At 57.8% G+C, this 21,449-nt stretch overlaps 9 protein-coding genes across 9 annotated transcripts; 6 read left to right on the top strand and 3 right to left on the bottom strand.

Annotated features, from left to right (window-relative positions):
* Positions 1-690: 690 nt before the first annotated feature.
* Positions 691-3,081, top strand: ACRALDRAFT_2029672 (uncharacterized protein; the record flags this gene model as incomplete). Its single annotated transcript, XM_071020609.1, has 4 exons — positions 691-801; positions 953-993; positions 1,060-1,967; positions 2,051-3,081. The coding sequence occupies 4 exons, from the start codon at positions 691-693 to the stop codon at positions 3,079-3,081; spliced, it is 2,091 nt and encodes a 696-aa protein (XP_070871462.1).
* A 156-nt stretch (positions 3,082-3,237) lies between these two features.
* On the bottom strand, positions 3,238-4,032 carry ACRALDRAFT_2029671 (uncharacterized protein; the record flags this gene model as incomplete). Its single annotated transcript, XM_071020608.1, has 1 exon — positions 3,238-4,032. The coding sequence occupies one exon, from the start codon at positions 4,030-4,032 to the stop codon at positions 3,238-3,240; it is 795 nt and encodes a 264-aa protein (XP_070871461.1).
* Positions 4,033-4,299: 267 nt separating this feature from the next.
* On the top strand, positions 4,300-7,319 carry ACRALDRAFT_1065567 (uncharacterized protein). Its single transcript, XM_071017177.1, has 4 exons — positions 4,300-4,894; positions 4,954-5,959; positions 6,027-7,056; positions 7,128-7,319. The coding sequence occupies exons 1-3, from the start codon at positions 4,724-4,726 to the stop codon at positions 6,593-6,595; spliced, it is 1,746 nt and encodes a 581-aa protein (XP_070871459.1). The 5' UTR covers positions 4,300-4,723; the 3' UTR covers positions 6,596-7,056; positions 7,128-7,319.
* ACRALDRAFT_2029669 (uncharacterized protein) lies at positions 6,706-7,277 on the bottom strand (the record flags this gene model as incomplete). The annotated part of the gene is made up of 2 exons (XM_071020607.1): positions 6,706-7,053; positions 7,125-7,277. The coding sequence occupies 2 exons, from the start codon at positions 7,275-7,277 to the stop codon at positions 6,706-6,708; spliced, it is 501 nt and encodes a 166-aa protein (XP_070871460.1).
* Positions 7,320-7,632: 313 nt separating the features above from the next.
* Positions 7,633-9,144, bottom strand: ACRALDRAFT_1083190 (uncharacterized protein; the record flags this gene model as incomplete). The annotated part of the gene is made up of 6 exons (XM_071019414.1): positions 7,633-7,771; positions 7,834-7,974; positions 8,040-8,384; positions 8,475-8,565; positions 8,725-8,866; positions 8,948-9,144. 6 exons carry the CDS (start codon positions 9,142-9,144, stop codon positions 7,731-7,733), a joined length of 957 nt encoding a protein of 318 aa, XP_070871458.1. The 3' UTR covers positions 7,633-7,730.
* A 735-nt stretch (positions 9,145-9,879) lies between these two features.
* ACRALDRAFT_1077712 (uncharacterized protein) lies at positions 9,880-11,291 on the top strand. The gene is made up of 4 exons (XM_071018680.1): positions 9,880-10,143; positions 10,204-10,416; positions 10,480-10,587; positions 10,669-11,291. The coding sequence occupies exons 1-4, from the start codon at positions 10,021-10,023 to the stop codon at positions 11,236-11,238; spliced, it is 1,014 nt and encodes a 337-aa protein (XP_070871457.1). The 5' UTR covers positions 9,880-10,020; the 3' UTR covers positions 11,239-11,291.
* A 200-nt stretch (positions 11,292-11,491) lies between these two features.
* ACRALDRAFT_1036985 (uncharacterized protein) lies at positions 11,492-14,053 on the top strand (the record flags this gene model as incomplete). Its single annotated transcript, XM_071015048.1, has 2 exons — positions 11,492-13,030; positions 13,316-14,053. 2 exons carry the CDS (start codon positions 11,492-11,494, stop codon positions 14,051-14,053), a joined length of 2,277 nt encoding a protein of 758 aa, XP_070871456.1.
* A 335-nt stretch (positions 14,054-14,388) lies between these two features.
* ACRALDRAFT_2060993 (uncharacterized protein) lies at positions 14,389-14,997 on the top strand. The gene has a single exon (XM_071021950.1). The coding sequence runs from the start codon at positions 14,428-14,430 to the stop codon at positions 14,719-14,721; it is 294 nt and encodes a 97-aa protein (XP_070871455.1). The 5' UTR covers positions 14,389-14,427; the 3' UTR covers positions 14,722-14,997.
* Positions 14,998-15,350: 353 nt separating this feature from the next.
* ACRALDRAFT_1083188 (uncharacterized protein) lies at positions 15,351-20,856 on the top strand (the record flags this gene model as incomplete). Its single annotated transcript, XM_071019413.1, has 4 exons — positions 15,351-15,509; positions 15,562-15,635; positions 15,668-16,425; positions 16,520-20,856. 4 exons carry the CDS (start codon positions 15,351-15,353, stop codon positions 20,635-20,637), a joined length of 5,109 nt encoding a protein of 1,702 aa, XP_070871454.1. The 3' UTR covers positions 20,638-20,856.
* Positions 20,857-21,449: the final 593 nt, after the last annotated feature.

Raw genomic sequence — 21,449 nt, 5'->3', positions numbered from 1 at the left:
ACGTATTGCCCTTATCTCCATTCCGATATCAATCGTCGTTTACATAAGCTCACGTGTGTCAGGGTAGTACGTACCTACGGTACTTACTCAGCACTTACGAATAATCACACGTACATACGTTGTACACGTGCTTTCCATTGTCATCACAAGATCTCGGCTGGTTCCGACAAGAAGCACAACACAACCAGGTCGTCTTTCAAAATGACCAGGCCCAGGATACTTTCCGGCTTCGCAATCCCGAAATCGATATTAAAATAAAACGAATTTCACATCTTGCTCTTGTTCTTGTCCTTCGACCCTGCCCTCATTTTCGTCTTCTTTCTCACCTTCATCTGAGGGACCTGTGATGGCTCGCCTCGGTCTTGGCCCCCCAACGCATCAAGGCTGGACGACATCGCTAGCGCAGTGACTAGTATCGTTATGAGACTTGCTGTACGTGTATACCGATGGCGCGGGATAGCGTCAAAGCTCCCCCGCATTTTTGCCCCCTCGCCCCCTACCAACTAAACCGTCCCCAGTTAGTGATGCAGCGTGCTAGATGCCATGCCGGCTGACATCTCCCGGTCAGTATGGGGCCCTATGTGGGAGACCATATATGGGGGATCATCCTATACCATGTGGGAGATGGCACATCTTCCATCTTTGGACGTCAGATAGGACTCCTCTTGAATTGTCCACACCTCATCAACCATGACAGAACAACCGCAGTCAGAGCAGGTAGCGTCTCCCGGTAGCGTCACCGACAGGAAACGCGTGCGAGCTTCAGTCGCGTGTAATCATTGCCGGGCCAAGAGGTCCAAGGTAAGCTCGTCCTACAGTGTCACTTTGGCAACCAAACCTATGGAAATACATGCACACAAAGGGTGGGAGAAGAAATCCTCGCTAACCGCAAAACGACCATCTCCAGTGCGATGGTCTGCCTGGCCAACGACCCTGCACACAATGCAAACAGAGAGGGATTCCGTGCGTGATACCGAGCAAGAAACGAAACCGGTATGTCCTGTGCTCCTCGTCGCGTTCCTCCAGACCATGGAAGGCCGTATAGCTTACCGTTCTCAGGGGTCATTACAAGCCACAGGCCGAGGCTCTTATGAGAAGAGTGCAAATGCTCGAAGCTGCTCTAGCAGAAGGTCAAGCGGCAACGGCAACATCGGGCTCGCCCACGCCAGTTCCTCTGCGTCTTGCAGACCACAGTTCCACCCCGTGGCTGCAGCCCATGTCGGTTTCCAATTCATCCGCGCTATCGGAAACCATTGACGGCTTCTCGTCCGCCGCTCTATCGGGCCCCACCGGCACAGATCTGAGTCTGACCTTCGAGTCCTTCAACGGCACCGGGGTCCATGGCCCAAAGCCGAACTCCCAGTCGCCCGATACCAACGACAACAACTCGTTCGAATGGACAGCGTCGAATCCTTCTCCGCCCCCTCCTCCTCTCATGCTCCGTCCTGCATCGCCGGGACGCGAATTAGACATCACCGATATCCCCCCGCCAGTCGTCGACTACCTACTTGGCCTCTTTTTCCACAAATTCCAGCTCATGTTGAAGTTCATTTCGCAACGAGAGTTCATGGCCGGCAGAGATCCCACCACCGGCGAAGCCCCTCCGCCCCGCTCTCTTCTGTTCGCAGTCCTGGCTGGTGCTCTTCGGTACTCTACCCGGCCAGAGGTCACCGCCGCATACATTCGGCCGGGCGGCGAGAATATACTAGCTACGGCCGCCAAGAAGGCGTTGGAATCCGAGGTGTACTCGCGAAACATTTCTACCGTCCAGACCCTCCTCATCCTGGGGGAAGTCGAAATCGACTCGGGCAACGAGATGTCCGGGTTTATCTACACGTCCATGGCGTCTAAGCTCATCCTCGACCTCTCGCTCGACCTAGGGTCGTGCTCGACTACGGGACTGACTGACGAGCAAATCGAAGTTCGCCACTGGCTGACATGGATTGCATCCGTGCAAGATCAATATTGTACGTAAAGAAAAAAAAAAAGAAAAAGAAAAAGCCGAGCGCTTGAGAATGATGGCTGACTTTGCTGCTGCTAGGGACCATAGCACTACAGCGACCGTTGACCATCAAGCCGCATGTTCTGGAAATGTCTCGATTGGCAGCCGCATTCGCTCGATCCGGCGGCGTTGCCACCTCCTCCGACCCGTCATTCGAAAGCCAAGTAAACGAATCCCTCCTTGACCTGATGGAAATGGCCCGCGAGGTCACCGATACCCTCTATGGATCGGGGCCTCCTCGGCCGACACCAGAATTGCACCTGACCATCGACCAGCTGGACCACCGTATCAAAGACTGGTCTTCCCGCCTCCCCGAGAGGATCGCGAGGGGCCCTGTCAGTGGTGGCGGAGGCGACAATTATCACTTTCTTTTCGCGCTCCACTTGCACCTCAACAACATCCAGATTGTCATCCACCGTCACCGTGCTTTCCTGCCAGGCATGAACCGACCGCACGACTCGTATCCCACCTCGGAACCCTCAGCCGAAGAGGCAGAAGGTATATCCAAATCTCGTGAGACGATGGCGTCTGCCGCCGTTCGCATCGCAAAACTCTTCGAGATATTACGCCATCGAGAGGATATCCGGATTCTACGGTCGACCGGCGTGCAGTGTGCTACACTGGCGGCCCAGGCTTTGGCGAGCCACCTCCAGATGCTACCCGCCAACGACCTCGTCGAAGGCGTGGCGCATTTGCAAAGCCTCACCCGTACCCTGAAGCAGATGAAGACAGCCTTTGCGCCGGCACGGGAAGCCTACAGATCCGCCAGCAAGAGCGTAGAGCTGCTATTACAGAGGCTGGAGACGGGGGACACAGCCAGGGACGATACCGACATTGGTCCGGCGCTGCCCTGGGCCGAGTTTAATTTCGAAGAACAGACGGTGGATGTGGATGTCCACGGTGCCCCAGAGGTCCCTGATTCTTTCGCGAGCTTTCAGGACGAGTTGGACGCAGCGATACCACAGAATCCCTTGACGCTACGACTCGAAGATGCATCAGTATACTCGGAGTTTACCGGAAATCAGTCTACAGCATCGTCGTCCAATCTGCCCGGAGCAACCGGTAATTCGTGGCCTTGACGGGGATCGAAGTTGGGGTGACAAGTTCAAACACGCGACACAAGCCATGGTTCGATGGTTTCATTTGACTTTGCATCGACGTGGTCGCCAATTTGCTTGCATTAATCTTCATATTCACGCTACATGCGGATGACGCTGTGGTGTTGATTGAAACCTTTAAATCTTGGAATTTTTAAGGACATCCTTCGCCGCCGTCAATGCCGCCCGTGCACCATTTCCGAGGAACATGGCGTCCCCTCCGACAAGAAAATAGGAAAACCCCAGCTGTTGCAGCTTGGGCATCACGCTAGTTTGTGCCACGAAGATGCCGACCTTGACGTCCAGTCGCTTGCCGAGCTGGGCGATCTTCTCGAGCGCCCGAAGATAGACCTCTTCCTCTCCATGAGGCCCAGACAGCCCGAGGGACAGACGGAGATCAACCGGTCCGATGAAGATGCCGCTGATGCCCGGCGTGCTCATGATGCTCTCGGCGTTTTCGACCCCCGCAGCAGACTCGATCATCAGTATCACCGAAACATGCTTGGCCGTCTCCGACGCATAACCCATAGGCGTCCCGTCACCGCTGAGGTTGGCGTAGGGGGCGTAGAAGGGGCCGAAGCTGCGCTGGCCGACGGGCGGGTAGCGTGCGTGGGCCACCACGGCGTCGGCCTGCTCGCGCGACTGGATCATGGGCACGACGACGCCGTTGGCGCCGCCGTCGAGCGCCCACTTGACGTACTCGACGCCGGCCGACGGCGTGCGCACAAACGTGAGGGTTTTGTTGCGCGAGGCGACCGACACGGCGTGGACCAGGGCGGTGGCGTCGGAGGAGGACAGGGGGGAGTGTTCCATGTCGATGAGGACCCAGTCGAAGCCCGCGCCGCCGAGGGTGTAGGCGCTGAGCGTGCTCGAGAGCATGAGGTACGAGCCGAGGAGGGGGGCCGACGGCGAGGCAGATGCAAAGGTCGCCATGTTTATTGCTTTGAGGTCTTTGCGCTTTGCGATACTGGTAGATATAACGGCCTAATCGGTTCTGTTGCTTTGCACCGGCAGCTTGTGCTCAAGTTTTGTAATTGTTCTCTGATGGACCTCTGGTGTGGCAATGTCTTTTACTATTCAATGGAGTGTAAAATGCTTGTTGTATGGCACGCAACTGGTATGTGTCTGGGGTAGGGAGGCGAATCTGGGGCGAATCTGGGGGTGGATCCTGGGGTTGGCCGTGTGGGGGGAAAAGGAGGGAGTGGACAGGCTGAACATGGTCCTTCGCTCTGCGCTAGGATAAACGTTTTCCGGGGCGCCCCCACGGTTCTTCTTTAGGAGGCCGGGACATGGGTAGATCCGGTCTCCTGAGCTCCGGTGACAGGTTCCTGGTATTGGGAGGTCCGGGGAAGACAGTCTAGACCGAACCGGGGTTTGGCGCGCTGGTGCTTGGGTTCGGGTTCCCTGAACTCCGGGGTAGGGAACACGAGAGACCGCATGCACTGCGAAAGCACACTCAGCATGCCTGACATGGCGTGGTGCCTTGCGAGCTCGTAGCCTTGGGGCGGCTTCGGTATAAGTGGCAGCCAGTGCCCCGCCTCGCTGGACGAAGACGAATGGACAACAGCAAGGAGTTCAGTTTCCATTGCATCCCTCGCCGCTCTCGAAGAAAAACATCACCAACATGACAAGCACGAAAGGCTCGAGCGAGGTTCACGATGAAGAGAAGGTCGCCACCTCGTGTGATGAGCAGCCCGTCGCTCTGGCTAGGGAGACCAGCGAGCTCCCGCCTGGCTATTTCAAGTCGGCATCTTTCATCGGAACCATGTTCGCGGCGCAATCCGCCTGGGCCGCAGTACGTTTACCTTCCTCTCCCTTTTCCCGTCGACGACAAGAACTGACGCAAGAGACCAGGGCGTCGGGTCGTTCGCTCTGGCGGCGCCGCTCCTCGGCACCATCAACCAAGATATCGGACCGAACCCCCAGATCGCCTGGGTGGCCCTCGCCTACACGCTCCCGCTGGCCGTCTTCCAGACCCTGATGGGGCGGCTGTCGGACCTCTTCGGCCGGCGGTACTTCTTCATCGCCGGCTCGCTGCTCAGCTTCGTGGGCTGCATCGTCTGCGCCACCGCCAAGGACGTGCCGGCCCTCATCGGCGGCACCGTGCTGCTGGGCGTCGCGGCCGCCGCGCAAATGTCCGTCACCTTTGCCGTGGGCGAGCTCGTGCCGATGAAGCACCGCTTCCTCGCCAACGCCTTCGTCTTCATCGGCGTCATCCCCTTCGTCGGCATCGGGCCAGCCATTTCGTACGCCTTTGTGCTGCGGACCTCGGTCGGCTGGCGCGGGTGCTACTACCTCATCGCCGCCATCAACGGCTTCTCGCTCATCTGCTGGATCTGTTTCTATTTCCCGCCCACCTTCCACATGATTCACGGTAGCACGTCGAAGCTCCAGGTGGCCAAGCGGTTCGACTACGTCGGCCTGGTCCTGTTCCTCGGCGGCTTCCTCATCCTCCTCATGGGTATCTCCTGGGGCGGCGTGGTCTACCCCTGGAATTCGCCCAACGTCATCGCCACCGTTGTGGTCGGCGGCGTGGCCATGATCGCCTTTGGCTTGTGGGAGGCCTTTGCCAAGCTGGAGGCGCCCATGATCCCGATCCACCTTTTCCGAAACGGACCTTGGGTCGCCCTGGTGTTCCTGTGTGCCCTGTCGGCCTCGGTTTACTACGCCTTTAGCATCGTGTGGCCGCAGATGGTCTTTGGGCTATACACGGATGACCTGTATTACGGAGGCTGGCTGGCCTGCCTCGTGGGAGCAGGCACGAATATCGGGCAGATGCTCTCGTCTTTGGGACGCCATATTGGGAAGCAGAAGTGGCAGCTGGTGATTTCCATGATTATCTCTACGGCGACCCTGGGTGGTGAGTTTACTTCTAGGGCCCCCTTTTTTTCTCTTTCTTTTCTCCTTTCAACTAACTAGAATCTCAGCCGCCGCCTGTGTTACAACGACAAACAAAAACGTCGTGGCCGGCCTCGTAACAGTCGGCTGCTTCTTCACCGGCTACCTCGACAGCATCGGCCTGGCCATGGTCGGCATCTGCATCGATAACCAGCGCGACATTGGCTCGGCCGTGGGCATCGCCGGCACGGTCCGGGGCGGCGTCGCCACCATTGCCACGGCCATCTACACCAGCATCCTCGCCAACGAAATGGCCAAGAACACGCCGTCCATGGTGGGCCCGGCGGTCATCGAGGCCGGACTGCCGGAATCGTCGGTTCCCGACTTTATCGCCGGGGTTTCCCAGACGGGCGACTTTAGCGAGGTGGCCGGTGTCAACGAGACGATTATTGCGGCCGGGTCAGATGCCTTTAACTGGGCCACCGTCTATACGTACCGCATGGTCTTCTACTCGACCCTTGCCTTCAGTATCCTCTCCATCATCCTGGCCTTTTTGTCGCCCAATGTCGATAAGCTCATGACGGAAGATGTTGCGGCGACCCTGCACGGGGGGAACGTGAAGGCCGGTGGTGCCAAGGAGGAGGAGGAGAAGAATTGACCGCGATATTCATATTTGTTCAACGGAATGCGAGCAACGGATCTGACAAAAGAATTGATTGTATAATTTCAATTTTTGCTTTATTAATTTCGACCCCTTTTTTTCCGCTTCTAGTCCTTCTTCTCGGGTTGATTACTCTCCTGCATCCGCGAGAAGCGGTCCCAGATCTCCTCCGACACGTCGGCCGACGGCTTGCCATCCCTAATCATATACCGACAGTACCCCAGCGTGGTGACGGCCCTGACCACCTCGACCTTGTCGCCCGTCTGGCCCTTGTCGACAAAGTTGTCCTCGTCCGGCTCGATGACCTGCCGGTAGTAGGGGTCGTTGTAAGCGGCGAGGTAGCGTTCCCACGATTCGACGTGCCAGTCGGCGGCCGCGTGGAAGTCGAGGCCTGCTGCAAAGGCGGGATCCATGCCTGCGGTTACGAGGGAGCGGAGCTCAGCGGGAGTTTGGTACTGTTTTAGATGAGAACGCTGCTTTTCCCTGACGACGCGATAACACGGTCAGTTGGGAACTCAATCGTTACCTGAGTATATTCGAGGACACCGTGCTTCAGGGCCCAGGGGATGACGAGGGGCCCGTGGACATTGCCCCAGTGATCGTAAAACTGCTGTTCTGTGAGATCGGGACGCTTCCTGAAGAAGGTGGTGATGCGGTAGATGGTCTTTTGTTGCGACATTGTGTTTGTGAGGCGATCACAACGATTGAAGAAACGGGAATGGTCGAAACTAAGCGGAAGGACGATGAGAGGTGGACTACATCATCTCATGAACATGATGAGCTCTTTTATAGTCTTCACATGAACGGAAGACAAACGGCTCGGGGTGTCCACAGCCGCTTGTTGTTTTCCTGGGGTAGATATGTTAGGGGATGTCGGCAGTTATTTAGCCCCTTTTCAGACACCTAGGACCAAGGGATCAGCTATTCTCGCCCCGCTGTGGGAACTCGTCTTGGTGCCCGCCGATTGCGATGATGACAGGCATTAGTGGTATTGATTAGTATCACCAAATGTCGTTTAAGGGGCTGTTGCGTCTCGATTGGATTCAATTTATAGATCAATTCATACACAAAATACACTATTTCCATAACCCAAAGCAGTTCCAAACTCCGTCTGTCCTGGGGCTAGACTTGTTCAGAAAATGGCTATAGAGTTCGCCGGGCTGCCGACGCTTCCTAAAGAGCACATCCGTTAGCGAGTGTCGGTGTGGTTGAGGTGGTTAAGATGCATCACGTACCTGAGACGACGGCGGGTGCGCTCGACAGGAGGAAGGTATATCTCTTTTCCTTCTGGCACACCTCGCTCAGCTTCTCCATGTCGAACAGTTCGCCAATGGGCATACCCCATAAGGGGAGCATGAATGCGTGGAGCGATTCAGCTAAGACACACGATTAGCCACCTGTATAAAGAGCGTTGGAACTCAAGACATGGACTCAGACTTACACAGCGACTTGGGCGGCCACATCTCAAAGCAGATCTGGTCCGACACGGCGGCAGCAAAGTAATGGTCGTGCAAGAAATCCACCATTTCCGGCGTGGCGTCGACCCCGGCATACGTGTGGTCGAAAGTGCCCGGTGTGGCCGCTAGTTTCTCGCGCCCGGCAGTATCCAAGGCCATGTATCTCTTCACCCAACCCGTGCGGATGAAGAGGATGTCTCCAGTCTGGAAGGTGACCCCTTGGGCCTTGGCGCATGCCTCGAGATCGGCCCTCGTAATGGGGTGGGTGGTGAAGGGGTCGTACGACTCGCCCGACCAGGCGTAGATGTCGAGGAGGACGCCCCGGCCGACTGGGGGAGAGACGCGTTAGGATATTGCCATGCGCCGGGGATGTGAAGAAGCGGAAGTGTCAAGGTGGGAAAACGGGCCGGGTGTCTTACCAATACCGGTCTCACCCCATGCGCCTGCGCCGCAACGGGAAGAGACGCGCTTCCCGTTCTCATCTACCTCGTCGATTTCTTCGCATGTAAGCTATGGAAATGTCAGCAAGTTTTCTTTCGTCGTCCAAGCGCGGACTGGGCATTACCCCGTTGTAGAAGAGCTTCGTCCCTGGATGTGCCATCTAGCCAAGGTCAGTCGGCATTGATTCGTCTTTTGCCATGTTGGTTATCCACGGCAACGTGTGCTTACATGACGGAACCCGTCCCACTGGCTGCTGGACTGGGGGTTCAGCTCAAACACTTCATCGTAAATCCCGGGGCCCATGGTGACGATCTTGTGGTTGAATGTTTCCCGCTTGAAGAGCGCCGGCCCGGGAATGTCGTACGGCAGGCTACCCACGCCGTCCAGATCAGCACAAAGTGTTCGCGCGGCGTTGGGTTTGACATGCGTGGAGCGAATGGCTGAAGCTCACCTCAAATTGACGACTTGTCCCGTCTTGACGCATTCTCGGGTCGCCTTGACGATTCTCTCCGGCGTCAACAGATTCAGACGGCCGTGTTGATCTTCCGGGCCCCAGAACCATGCGGCCCCGGGCGGCGCACCGGGAATAGCAGGCAGCTCGGAGCGCTTAGGCAGCGCAGAAGCTTCGGCGTTGGGATCGAACCTCATTGTTGTGGATGTGATGGAAATGCTCAAGGGGCTGGACTGGATAATGGTGTAGTGAAAAAGAAAACAAAAAAGAAAAAAAAAAGAATAACCTCTGGAAGAAGAATTGTCCATTACAAGCCCGGCTGTCCCTCTTCTTCTATTCGGATGCTCCCTCGCCAGAGACGACGGGGTCAGGGGTCTCCCGGGTCCCGATGGCTTGGTACAGGCCGGTGCCAAGTTGACTCTACCGCCTGCTTCCGCAGAGCATCCGTAGATCATCCCACCTGGCGGTTTGGACTCTCCGAGGGGCAGGCTATCCATTATCCGGCCCCGCATAGGCATCTGTGGCCAGTCCATCCCCGGAGAGCGATCGCCACTAGCTCCAATCTCCATCGGAAGAAGCCTTGTGGGACGCGTCAGGCGACTCAGAGTCGGCCATGTGAGTCTGGGGCCCCAGGCACGGACAATGGAGACCGATATCATGCCCCGCCCTTTGAGTCAGAGAACTCCTGGGAGCGCTGGTGGCGTCTTACTGTACGGCATTTCATTGCCTCGGGCGATAAATGGTCCCGCCCGAGCCGCTGTAACCTCCGCGCAACGGCCCTAGGAATGTGTATAGCCTAGTATGGTCTCTGGCCGTCGCATGCTCCCGCTCCTGGGGCGACAGGGCGAGTCGAGATGCCTACTATTAATTCGACGGGTCTGAATGCGAGAGTCATCTCATCTCCCTAAGATAAAACAATCAAACCAGATCAGATCAGATCAATCCAAATCAAACCAAATCAAATCAAATCAAATCAAATCAATCAAGTCAAATCAGAGCAGAGCGATCCACGAATCACTCTAGCAGCCAAACCGTACACTCCCTGTCTTATTCGAGCGATCCCCCTAGCCACCATGTCTCAGAAACTAGAGTTTATTCCCCAGCACGAGACATTCGTGGCCGAGTGCCGCGGCATCGACTGGAGCAAACCAATCACCAAGGAAATCAAGGACGAGGTTCAGAAGGGCATTGACAAGGTTCGTGGTTCAGATGTGCCCCGACTGCCTCTCAAGCTTCACACGGCTGACGGAAAATAGTATGGCGTCTTGATCTTTCGCGACACTGGACTCGATGACAAGCGTCACATTGCCTTTGCGGCCCTCTTTGGAGAGCTAGATGACATGTCACCGCATGTCAAGGTGGGCCGGAAGCTCCGCCTCCCTGACGTCGAGATGTTCGATGTCAGCAACATTGATCCGGACGACAACCTGATCACCACCAGTGACCCGGCACGGATTGCCATGATGAAGGTGAGCCAGCCCAGCGACCACTCTTCTTCTCGTTTTTGACATGCTTTGCTGACCATCCCAAAGGGGAACGCGCTTTGGCACTCTGACCTGGCCTTCAACTCGAGACGGTCGGGCTATTCCATTCTTCGAGGCCACCAGCTGCCTCCCAAGGGCACAGGCGGCGAGACAGAGGTGAGTAAAAGAAGAACAAAAAAAAAAAAAAACACCGTCCCCACGGCTGCGAACAGGAGAAACTAACATGCCGGTCAACAGTTCCTGGATGCTCGACAGGCGTACGATGACCTCTCGGACGAAATGAAGAAGAGGCTCGACGGCCTCGTGGGCAACAACTCCATGTGGCACAACCGCAAGCTCGCGGCGCCCGACTACTACAAGGAGCTCGAGCCCCTGGACTACCCCATGTCCAAGCACAAGCTGGTGACCAACCACCCGGCCACCGGCCGCAAGATGCTCTTCACCACGTCGTACGTGCACCACATCGACGGCATGTCGTTCGAGGAGTCGCAGGCCCTGGTGCAGCCCCTCCTCGAGCACGCGGGGCAGCCCAAGTACGTCTGCCGCGTCGAGTGGCTCAACGACGGCGACATGATCATGTGGGACAACACGGCCGTCATGCACCGCGCCATCTACGAGGGGAGCTACTTTGGAAAGTACCGCCGCGACATGAGGCGGACCACCAGCTTCGACATGGGGCCCGAGGCCTATGGCCTGAACGACCCAAATAAGATTGTGAGGCAGGGCCTGAACCCGGTGCAAACGGACAAGATTGCCGAGCCGGATACCAGGGCCCCAGATACCCAGGCGCCGGCCATTAAGGTCTAGTTGGTGGTCGAGATGGTGAGAGATAGTGTAGAGCCGAATAAACTGTATTTTTTTTTCCTTCATTAAAAGACGATCATCGTTATTCCGAGAGTGATTCAGTCCAGAATGGATTGGTGTAAATTGAGGTCGGTCCGAGGTTGTGTCGAGAGCCGCCGGAATTTGATTTTCCGAGATCATCGCTTATGTAATTCACGTGCTGTCTCATTAATCATGTGATGATAAGATAAAGTCCTTTGGGCGTATGGCTTACGTTATGTTATGCTTTGGCCCCAATTCCCAGTCCCAGCTTTCAAATCGCCATCACTGCACTGGCAACCCATCAACATCATCACGGCTCAACGGCTGCTGTCCGTCCACGTCACCGATCATGTCTGAACTTCCCAAGTTCGATCCCTCGCGTCTGACAAAAGCCTTTGCCGCCGCGCAGTATTCGTCCGAATCGGAAGAGGAAGAAGACGACGACTTCACCATCCCCCAAGTAGACCCGTCCGCCGGCGATGACTTTAGAGACTCGAATCCCCGCAAACGTCGACGTGTCGGAAACGCCAAGGAGCGCGCCGCCCTAGGTATCTTTGCCTCCGATAGCGAAGACGACGGGCCCGGGAGGCGATGGAAATCCAAGACTCTGCGCGGCAGGGGCATGAACTTTGTTTCCACCGGGCCGGCATCCAACGGCGACCAGGAAGAGGCGAAGGAGTACTCGGACGAAGAGGGCGGTGCGACCATTAATGCCATGAACGAAGAAAGCGAATCGGATGAGGGGGACGAAGACGAAGAGCAAGATCAGGGCGTAGGACTCGGCTTTCGGAGCGCTCGTCAGGCTTTTGTAGGAGCACGGAAAAACGACAACACGGATGGCGGCGACGACTCCGAATCCCAAACGTCCCGGCAACGACCATCATTTCCGAAACCCAAATTTGACGGCAAGAGCATTTACGGTCGAGGTTTCGTGCCTTCGTCAGCATATCAACCCGTCTTGAAAGAATCGGTCGACGACCATGTCCCCCCGAAACCCAAAGTCGTGCACCCGAGCGCCTTCGCTCCGGCCAAGGGCAACAAGTCCAAGGTCAATCCAAACTCGTTTGGCGCCCGCATGATGGCCAAGATGGGCTACGTCGAAGGACGGGGCCTGGGCAAGGAAGGCCAGGGCCGGAACGTCATCATCGAAGCGCACCTACGCCCTCAGGGTGTCGGTCTCGGTGCCGTGAGGGAGAAATCGGAAGCCGAAAAGAAAGAAGAGAAAAGGCAAGCCAGGCTACGGGGCGAGACGGTCATTGATTCCGACGAGGAAGAGAAGCGGAGGAGGCGGGAGAAAAAGAAGAAGAAGGCCCCTGGTAGCGGGGTCACCAGCGGCACCAGTACTCCTGCAAGACACAAGACTACTTTTATGACGGCGGAGGAGCTCAGGAGGACGGCTCCCGGGCTGCAAATACCAGAAGCGTTCGCGCCCATCTTGGACATGACGGGGCCTGGCAGCAAACTCCTCACGTCCACATCGGGTCTTCTGACTCCCACCTCGGGAGCCGTCCCCGAATCGGCCGAGGTGGCAGAAGCACGGAAGCTCGCCAAGAGAGCACATGCCGACCTGGCCGCATTCTCCGAAGAATGGAGGAACCTGGCGGACAGGAAAAGTTGGATCGACCACGAGCTCCGGGAGCGCGAAAAGGAGGCGGCCGATCTCACGTCCGAGTTTGGCCAGCTCCAGTTATTCGCCAACATAGTCACCAACGAGCTACCCCACGCTACCCAGTGGTCCGACGTGACGCGCTGCCTCCAACAGGCCCTCGAACACGTCGCCGCATCGCCGACCACCTTCACCGAGGTGGCGGACATTGCGGTGGCGGCCATACACCCCTTTTTCCGCGATCCCGACTGGACCTTGCTGGAGGAGCCGACGCGGTTCGCGACCGAGCTCAAGGACCTCCGCGGGCTCCTCATCAAGCCAGGCAGTGGGGGCGACAACAACAACAACGGCGTCGTCGGCAGGTGGGATCCCGCGGCGGGCGGGCTGAGCAGCACGGACATTTACCGCCACCACCACAAAGCGACGACGGCCTACGAGACCATGATGTACAAGCTGTGGTTCCCGCGGGCCATGACGGCGATCCGCGAGTGGGACGTGTTCGACCCGGGTACCCTCCTGGCGGCCTTTGAAGCCTGGGACAACCTGCTCCCGCCGTTCGTCCGGGCGCAGTTTATCGACAGCGTGGTGCGCAAGCTCGAGGCGGCGGTGGGCGAGTGGAACCCGCGCAAGAGGCGGCAGAGCGACCGGCTGCCGCACCTGTGGCTCTTCCCCTGGCTCCCGTACCTCCCGGCCTACCACCTCGAGCCCAAGGGCACGGGCCTGGTGGCGGACGTGCGGCGCAAGTTTGGGCAGCTCATCGACGTGTGGGAGTTTGAGCGCGGCGTGGTGCCGGGGCTGGAGCAGTGGCGCGACGTGCTGGGGCAGCACTGGCGGCCGCTCATCATGGGCCACGTGCTGCCGGCCATGGGGCGGTACCTGCGGGAGAACTTCCGCATCGACCCGAGCGACCAGGAGCCGTACCTGCCTATCCTGACGGGGACTCTGAAGTGGGCGGGCGTGCTGGGGTCCAAGGTGCTGGCCCAGGTGCTGGTGGCCGAGGTGTTCCCGCTGTGGCATGACAAGCTGAGCGAGTGGCTTGGGCTGGAGGAGATGAACCTCGAGGAGGTGTATGCGTGGTACGAGTGGTGGAGGGACCAAGTGTTCCCGAAGGACATATCCGGGGCGTCTTCGGTGAAGAGGGAGTTTGAGAAGGGGTCGATGACTATTGCGGCGGCGTTGGAGAATATGTGATTGCGTGGTGGTGTTCCGGACATGGCTGGTTCTGTTTAATGGTAGAGATAATATGGTCTCTAATTTATGGTAGGGCTTTGGTCTACTATCGTCCCCCGTGTGATGCTGCTTGACTGAACGAAGCTTCACGGCATGTCCCAAGTTGACGTTGCGGTACGATGATGATTGTATTCTGCCATATTATCCGGAACTGGCATTGACAAGGCTTAGTAAGCGAAACGATAAAGTGGGACGTCGTATTAGTCATCAGGCCAGGTGCCTCCCCTAATCATCCCAATCTTGCTTCATCCATCCTACGACTCTGTCTTGCTTGTCAACGTCAACTCGACAACACCGAACCGCATTCGGCGAGCATCCAGCTTTCATACGTTGTAATGGCGTGTTACATCGTCCGCCGGTGGACCACAATTGGAGGCTATAAGACTGGGATTCGATCATCTCCAGACATTCGACACAACCCCCTGTCCCTGTCCCTTCCCCTGGACCGGGAGATGCGACGTCAAAGATCACGCCCCTGGCACCCAGGCCGCATTCCTAACCGAGCAAGGCCATCTGCCGATGACCTCTGGGCATCCAGAACACTACTCTTACCTAGGCTTCTCAGATCAGCGTGTCACGTCCGAGTGATATCCTCTCCCAGACACTTTCCCGACCAGATGGAGTGGTGAAAGAAGAACATCACAACCCAAGTTGTTGTAAACCAATTGCCGGACGTGGCATCCGTACGGATGGAGAACGAACGAACGAGAGAAGAGAAGAATTTGAAACGCCTGCGTTTGATGTCATCCAACGTCTCATACAACGTACACAATGCCCAGTATGGACCTCGTCCGATTCCAGAACGCTCAGACGTCTCCCCGGCCTCTTAGAAACAACTCATTCCCCAAACCCTGCTCACCAGCTCCGCTTTTTCTTTCCTCCGAATCGTCCCTTCGCCTCGTCGCGAGATAGCCCACGTTTGTTAACATTGGTGGAGTCCAAGTCGGCGCTCAAGCAATGTTTCATGGTCTCGCTCCGGCTCCCAAGCTATCACGCTTCCTATTACCCAGACAATGTGATTCCCCGTTGAAGGACCCGTCAGTCTGTGGTTCCCATACATACCACGTCGCCGCCACTCCCGCCTGCCATCTTCGTGTCGGCCTCGTCAACCTGGCGGACAAATCTGGACTACATTGGATGCTGAGCGTCCCCAACGGCCTCTACGGCTTGTGTTTGTATTCGACATTTTCCATTCTAGAGGCCGGTCCTTTTCGTCTTTTCTAATTTCTTTTCCATCTCTTTTTTGTCGTAATACAACATGTCCGAACGGTCGTGTCCAGTCTCCGGCTCCTTCGCCTCAGGCGGGAGATGTCCTGCCAGTCGCGCTCCTTCAACGACCGGTAGTAGGCGATTAGGTCCTAGGGGCTGCTCCTTTTCCGGCTACACCCAACCTGGAGATCTCCACGCGGCATTCGATGTAAGAATACAACCTGACGATACTGCGCTTCTCAACTACTAACTGGCTGTAGATTCCTCGAGGTATTGACGTAGACGAATGGCTTCGTTCGCGGTGCGACGGTGACCCGACCCTTCTCCTTAGACTGTCAGTCGACCTTAACCTAACAACAGTAACAGGGAACGCAAGGCCATCAATGAAATCCTCTACTCGAACATGCCCTCATCAGAACAGGTGAATAACGTCAAAGACGTCGACACCCTTGTCGCCAACGACGAAGATCTCCTAGCCGCAGCCCTAGGAGCGCCCGCCCGCCAGGTCCTTCTTCGAGCCGAAAACATCGGTCCGTCTATAGGCTGGAAGGACGGTTACCTCAGCGCCGACTATGGCTTTTGCCCGCCGGATTCCAACGAAGCAGCCGGTGCCCTCGCCGCCTCTCCTGGCCGGGTCTGGTCGGACCTCTGCGAGCGAATGCCAGGCTGTGTCTCGCGCGGTCGAGTCCGCGAATCGATCGCCGCCCTCCCACTCGTCGAGGGCACAGACGACGTCATCCCCGATCAGGCTCTCTGGGCCGCCCTCGTCGCCCTGGGTATGCTGTGCTCCATTTATCGCTACGAGGACAAGAACGACGGCTACGACGGGGTCAGCACGACTTCGGCCTCCACGAGGCCGCGCGTGGAAATGAGCGACGACCTCTGCCTGGAGCTGGTCGGTATTCCAAGGTGCATTGGGCTACCATATTGGCAGGTTTCCAGGCGCATGGGACGTGCTATTCCGCACTTGACCTTCTTTGATCAGGCATCCTACAATATTCGCGTGCGGGACCCGACGTCCATCTACCCTTACGTTGGGCGGTTCGATAATACCGACTTGCGGTGGCCCATGTTTGGCGAACGCACCGAGATTGCTTTTCTCAAGGGCTGCGCTGATACATCTGGTAAAGCTCGCTCTCCTCCCCACTGCCCTTTCTCAGCGTCTATCCTCCATTCCCCATCGGCTTTACGCATCGACTGACATTCCGTCGTTGACAGCATCGTTTCAACATGGCCCGGACGCTATTGCGGCCTGCCAGGAACATGTCATGAACCGCAACGTCGAAGGTCTATTGCAAGAGATGATCCGACTGAAAGAGATTCTCGAGCGCATGCCCAACGCTTTCCATTCCATCTCGACCAATCCCAACTCGGGCGACAACTACGTCTCTGCCACCGAATGGGTTCGCTGGGGCAAGTTCTCCGCACCCCTGTCCAAGCGCTGCCCGGCAGCCTCCGGCCTCCAGTTCCCGCCCTATCTCCTCATGGACGCTTTCCTCGGCAGGAAGAAGTACGACTCGTTTCTCGGCAGCGAAGGCCTCCACCTCCGCGCCTGGCTGCCGTCGAACCTCCGAGCTTTTATCGCCGCTGTCGAGTATCACTACCGCGTGCCCGACTTTGTCAGGGAGTCCGGCGATCCCCGGCTCATGGGCGTGCTGGACGGCATCGTCGAGGCCTACACGGGCGAGCGCGGTTTCATGGGCACCCACCGGTACAAAGTCTTTGGTATCCTCGAGGTGGCTTCCAAGACTGGCCGGACCGAGACCAACGGCAACTCGGGAGGATCGGACGACACGGGTCGACCCTGGGAAGAAGTCCACCGGCAATTTTCCGACGCCATGAAGGAACGCCTCGAACCGTACCGCGGCAACATACCCGTAGAACCGCACCAGATGCGCGGCACCTTCGAGGAGTGCAGGTACAAGTCGACTGTGCTCAGCCGGTCCTTCGTCGATGCCGACCCCCAGCGATCCATCGCTCTGGTGACTCTCGACCTGCACGACACGGGTGTCACCTTTCAACCTGGCGACCGGCTCGCCGTCATGCCGCTAAATAGCTGGGAGGAGTGCGCCAAGGTGGCCGCCGCCCTCGGCCTGGACCAATCCCTCAACACACGAGTCGCCCTGGACCGCAAGTGGTCGCGCTTTGCCCAACACGTGGGCTCGGTCTCCAACCACGGGGCCCTCGACTCGCCCCCAAAAGTGTTTACGGTGAAGGACGTTCTGCGGAGGGGACACTTGGCACCCCTCACGCAGGAGCTGGTTCTCAAGGTCCATGCATTGCTTCGTGCCTCCTCCAATACCCTACTGCAGGTTCTCGCTACCGAGGAATGGCCGGTTCGCGGTACCCTGGGGGATCTCCTCCAGGCTGCCGTCACTGATACGCCAGCCCATATCTGGGACCAGGCTTTCGATTTGTCTGGCGGCATGGCCTGGCTGTGCGACTTAATACCCGTGGAGGTGCCTCGGACGTACTCGATTTCCAACTGCCCGAATGAACTGCTGCCGAGCACCGTCGACCTAACCATCTCGCGGGCCGAGTACGACCTCTGTTCCACGTTTGCCGGGAACGCAAAGATCTCTAGGTCGGGCGTGAGCAGCGGCTTCCTCAATCCGCCTGTCGGCTCGGTCGAGGATTTCGTGGCGTCCGGTGATGATGACGAGATCCTCATTGGCGTCTCGAGACCCGTCGCTTTCCAACTGCCCTTGGACAGGGCGGCCCCTTGCGCGTTTTTCGCCGGCGGCAGCGGAATCGCTCCGTTCAGGAGCTTCTGGCAGTCGCGTGCCGGGAACACGGTCGGCCGCAATATTCTCTATCTCGGAGTTCAGAGCCGCGAGAAGTTTTGCTACGAAGACGAGCTTCGCCAGTACGTGAATGCCGGGCTGATGGAGGTCCACCTCGCCTTCTCCCGAGATAGCCGCGGCCTCGTGTACGACAGCAGCGTCCGCGACCTGGTCGAGAGGCGGATGGAGCCCAGGTACATCGACGCTCTCATTGCCGAGCAAGGCGCCACCGTCTGCGACCTGGCCATGTCCAAGAAACACGGTGGTCTCGGCGGGTACTTGTACATCTGCGGGTCGGTTGCTGTGTTCGACTCGGTGATGAACGGCATCCGCAAGGCTATTTACAATCATCGCACGGCCACGATGGAGTCGACCGACCTCATCATCAACACAGCCTTTGCGGAGCGGCGCATCATGTTGGACGTGTTCATGACGCCCAAGCCGCTTCCGTGCAACCGTCCGACGATCCCTCTTTCGCAGCTCGCCCTGCACACGGGACATCGGCCGGGCGGCAGGATGTGGATCGGGGTGCACGGAAATGTGTACGACGTGACGGACTTTAGCCCGATGCACCCCGGCGGCACCCTCATCATCAGGTCCAACGCGGGTGTCGACTGTTCCAAGTCGTTCGACAACCTCGCCCACACAAATAACCCAGAGGTGGCCAGCTTGCTGACCAAATATTTCGTCGGCCGCCTGACACCGAAGCCCGAGTTTCAGGCGCACGGTCTGGAGGAGCTCGGCGGCCTGTACGACCTGTGGGCCGATTACCTCAAGACGACGGTCGAGACGCTGGTGGCGCAGCAGTTCGAGATGGACGACCTCCTGGGCTCGTCCAAGCTGTGGTATCAGGGGAGCATGATCAACATGCTAGGAGTGCGCATCTTCTACCAGTACCAGTCCCGGCTACTGCAGTCGGGGTTCTCGGCGCTCTTCGGGCCCAAGTTCCAGGAGCTCGTGCTGAAGCTCTCCTTTGCCATGGCGCATTCCAATGCCACGGCGGTGATGACGAGCCCCGGAGGAGGGTCGGAGGCGCAGCTTCAGCTTCCGGATATCCTCGGGGTGATCGCCCGGGCCAAAACATCCAACGACGCGGTGGCGACGTCCAAAGAACTGGCGCTCGTCGGGCAGTACATCTGCGACAGCGAGCCGGCGCGATTCCAGGAACGAGGGATCATGGACTACGCCAGCAAGTCGGTCAACCTCGACATTGAACTGCTCGAAGATATTCGGGAGGAGGCGTGCCACGGGATGGACGCCTTTGACACCATCATGACGCTGGATGCGGCGTCGGATGGGCAGCGCGTGTCGGCCATGTGCTCGTTCCTGATGCAGGTGCTCGAGAGGATGGCCAAGCGGCTCGAGGTGTTCTACTCCAAACTGGCGCAGTGCTCTATTTACCAGCCGCAACTTGAGCAGAACCCGGCACGCACACGGTGGGAGTTTGTGCGGCGCCGAATCCGCGACGGGTCGTTCTTCGTGCTCTCTCAGAACGCCGCCATCGAGACGTTTACAACGGGCCAGGGTCAGGGGCAGGAGCAGGCCAGCGACGTGGGGCGAGCGAAGAGAGCGTATCGGCCCGCGCATGCTAATGAAACGGTCGGGTTCCAGAGCGTCCTGGCTCGGGTGCAGCAGACGATCCGCGACGCCCCGCCATCCGTAGCTGTGACAGCCACGACCGACGGCAACGGTAGCCCGACGATGCAGCTTAACGAACGACACCGGGCGCGGGCTATGGTACCGGAGAATGCACCCAGTGCGATGGAGGCGTACGAGAATGGCAGCGCGACGCGGCGCATGTCGATGTTTATCAATGACAACATGCGCGCCATGCGCCGGCTGAGCGGCATGCCGACCACGGTGCGAGGCGAACCGCTAACCTTGGAGCAAATCATGCGAGCGGGTAAGAATCGACATGATGACCTTCTACCCCGGGGGAGACGGCCTCCCACGCCGCCTTCCAGTAGGGGCTCCAGTCGGTCGCCCACCCGGGATGGGGACATGGACCGGACGATGCCAGGCCGTCGCTCGCAATCGGTAGCAGAGGAGCTCATGTCGTCCATGAAACTAAACCGCAGGGCCAAGGCCATGTCAGACGGCTCAGCGGCGCTGGGGCATCGGACCTCCTTTTCACCACAAGAAGAGGACGAAATAGTGCCTCGGCCTTTTGCCTTGCGGTCCAGAACCAACACTGCGTCTTCTACGGCCAGCAACGTGGCAGATGCGACGGCGGCCTTTCGAGCGATGAAGATGAACGGCACGAGTTTGTCGTCGCGGGGGTCGGGCGCCAGAATAACGGCGTCTTTGCCGGCTCTGTCGCCGGATGCGAGTCTGAAGCGGGCGGCGAGCGTGAGGGGCCTGACGATGGGACAGCAAGAAGAACGGCAGCGACATCAGCAAGTGCAGGGTTCCCGGTCGCGCGCGTCTAGCTCGACGGGCACGTTGAGGTCGTTCAGGTTAAGGGAACTGGTGGAGGGTCAGGGACACGGTCTGGGGCTTCATGAGGCCCGGGGGAGGGACGGGTTTCGAGGGAGGATTCCGCCGACCTTTTAGTCTGACGGAGGACTGAAGTGGGTTCTCGGGCTGCATGTTTATAAGGGGCAGACAGCTCGTCAAGTTATATCATTATCCGCTGGGGGGCGAAAGAAATAGGTTTTACTTTTTACGATTCGGATTCTCCTTCTTCCCTCCCCGTCTTCCCTCTCTTACATAGACTATAGGCACGGGAACATCTATATTTAGGTACTATACATGAACGAGTGAGATGCCTGACCTTACCATCCAGTGAAGATGTTTCCCTGTCTCCTCTCTTCGGTTGGTATATGGTACGTGGATCTACCTAGTGTTATAGTTGGTAACCTTCACCCCTCGACGTCTCCAAACTTCACCCCGACTTCGTCTCCAACTGCTCGACACTCACCCTCGCTTTCGATAAGGATCTCGGATCATCTTCCGCAGCGTACTAATGCCGATCATACATCCGACTTGATGTCGCCATGTTCACTCGTATAACCACTGCTTTACTTCTCTTCCTCCATGTCGTCTTCTACTTGCCTGTAAGTTAGCCAAGGTGATATGGTTTTTCTTCTTCCTTTTACTTGGGATTTATTCGACCATCTACGCGACGACTCCTCATCGTCCATTGAAACAGACTATGCGTAACGCCTTGGTCCCAGAAGGAGCCTGGCTCACCAGTCTGGTTGTAACCCTAGGAGGACCAAAGTGTGTCCCACCCAGTGGCAGACGGAGAGTTACAAAGGCCAAAGCGCAGATTGGCCATGGCCATGACCCAATCTGCACCTGCTGACGTGTTGGACATGAGAAATTGAAAGTTCACCTCACCTACTGGCGACGGCCGCCTCGCA

Source organism: Sodiomyces alcalophilus, assembly GCF_042370955.1.
Source record: "Sodiomyces alcalophilus JCM 7366 unplaced genomic scaffold ACRALscaffold_8, whole genome shotgun sequence".
Classification (NCBI taxonomy): domain Eukaryota; kingdom Fungi; phylum Ascomycota; class Sordariomycetes; order Glomerellales; family Plectosphaerellaceae; genus Sodiomyces; species Sodiomyces alcalophilus.
Note: the sequence above shows the minus strand (reverse complement) of the source record. Positions and strands in the feature narration are given on the sequence as shown.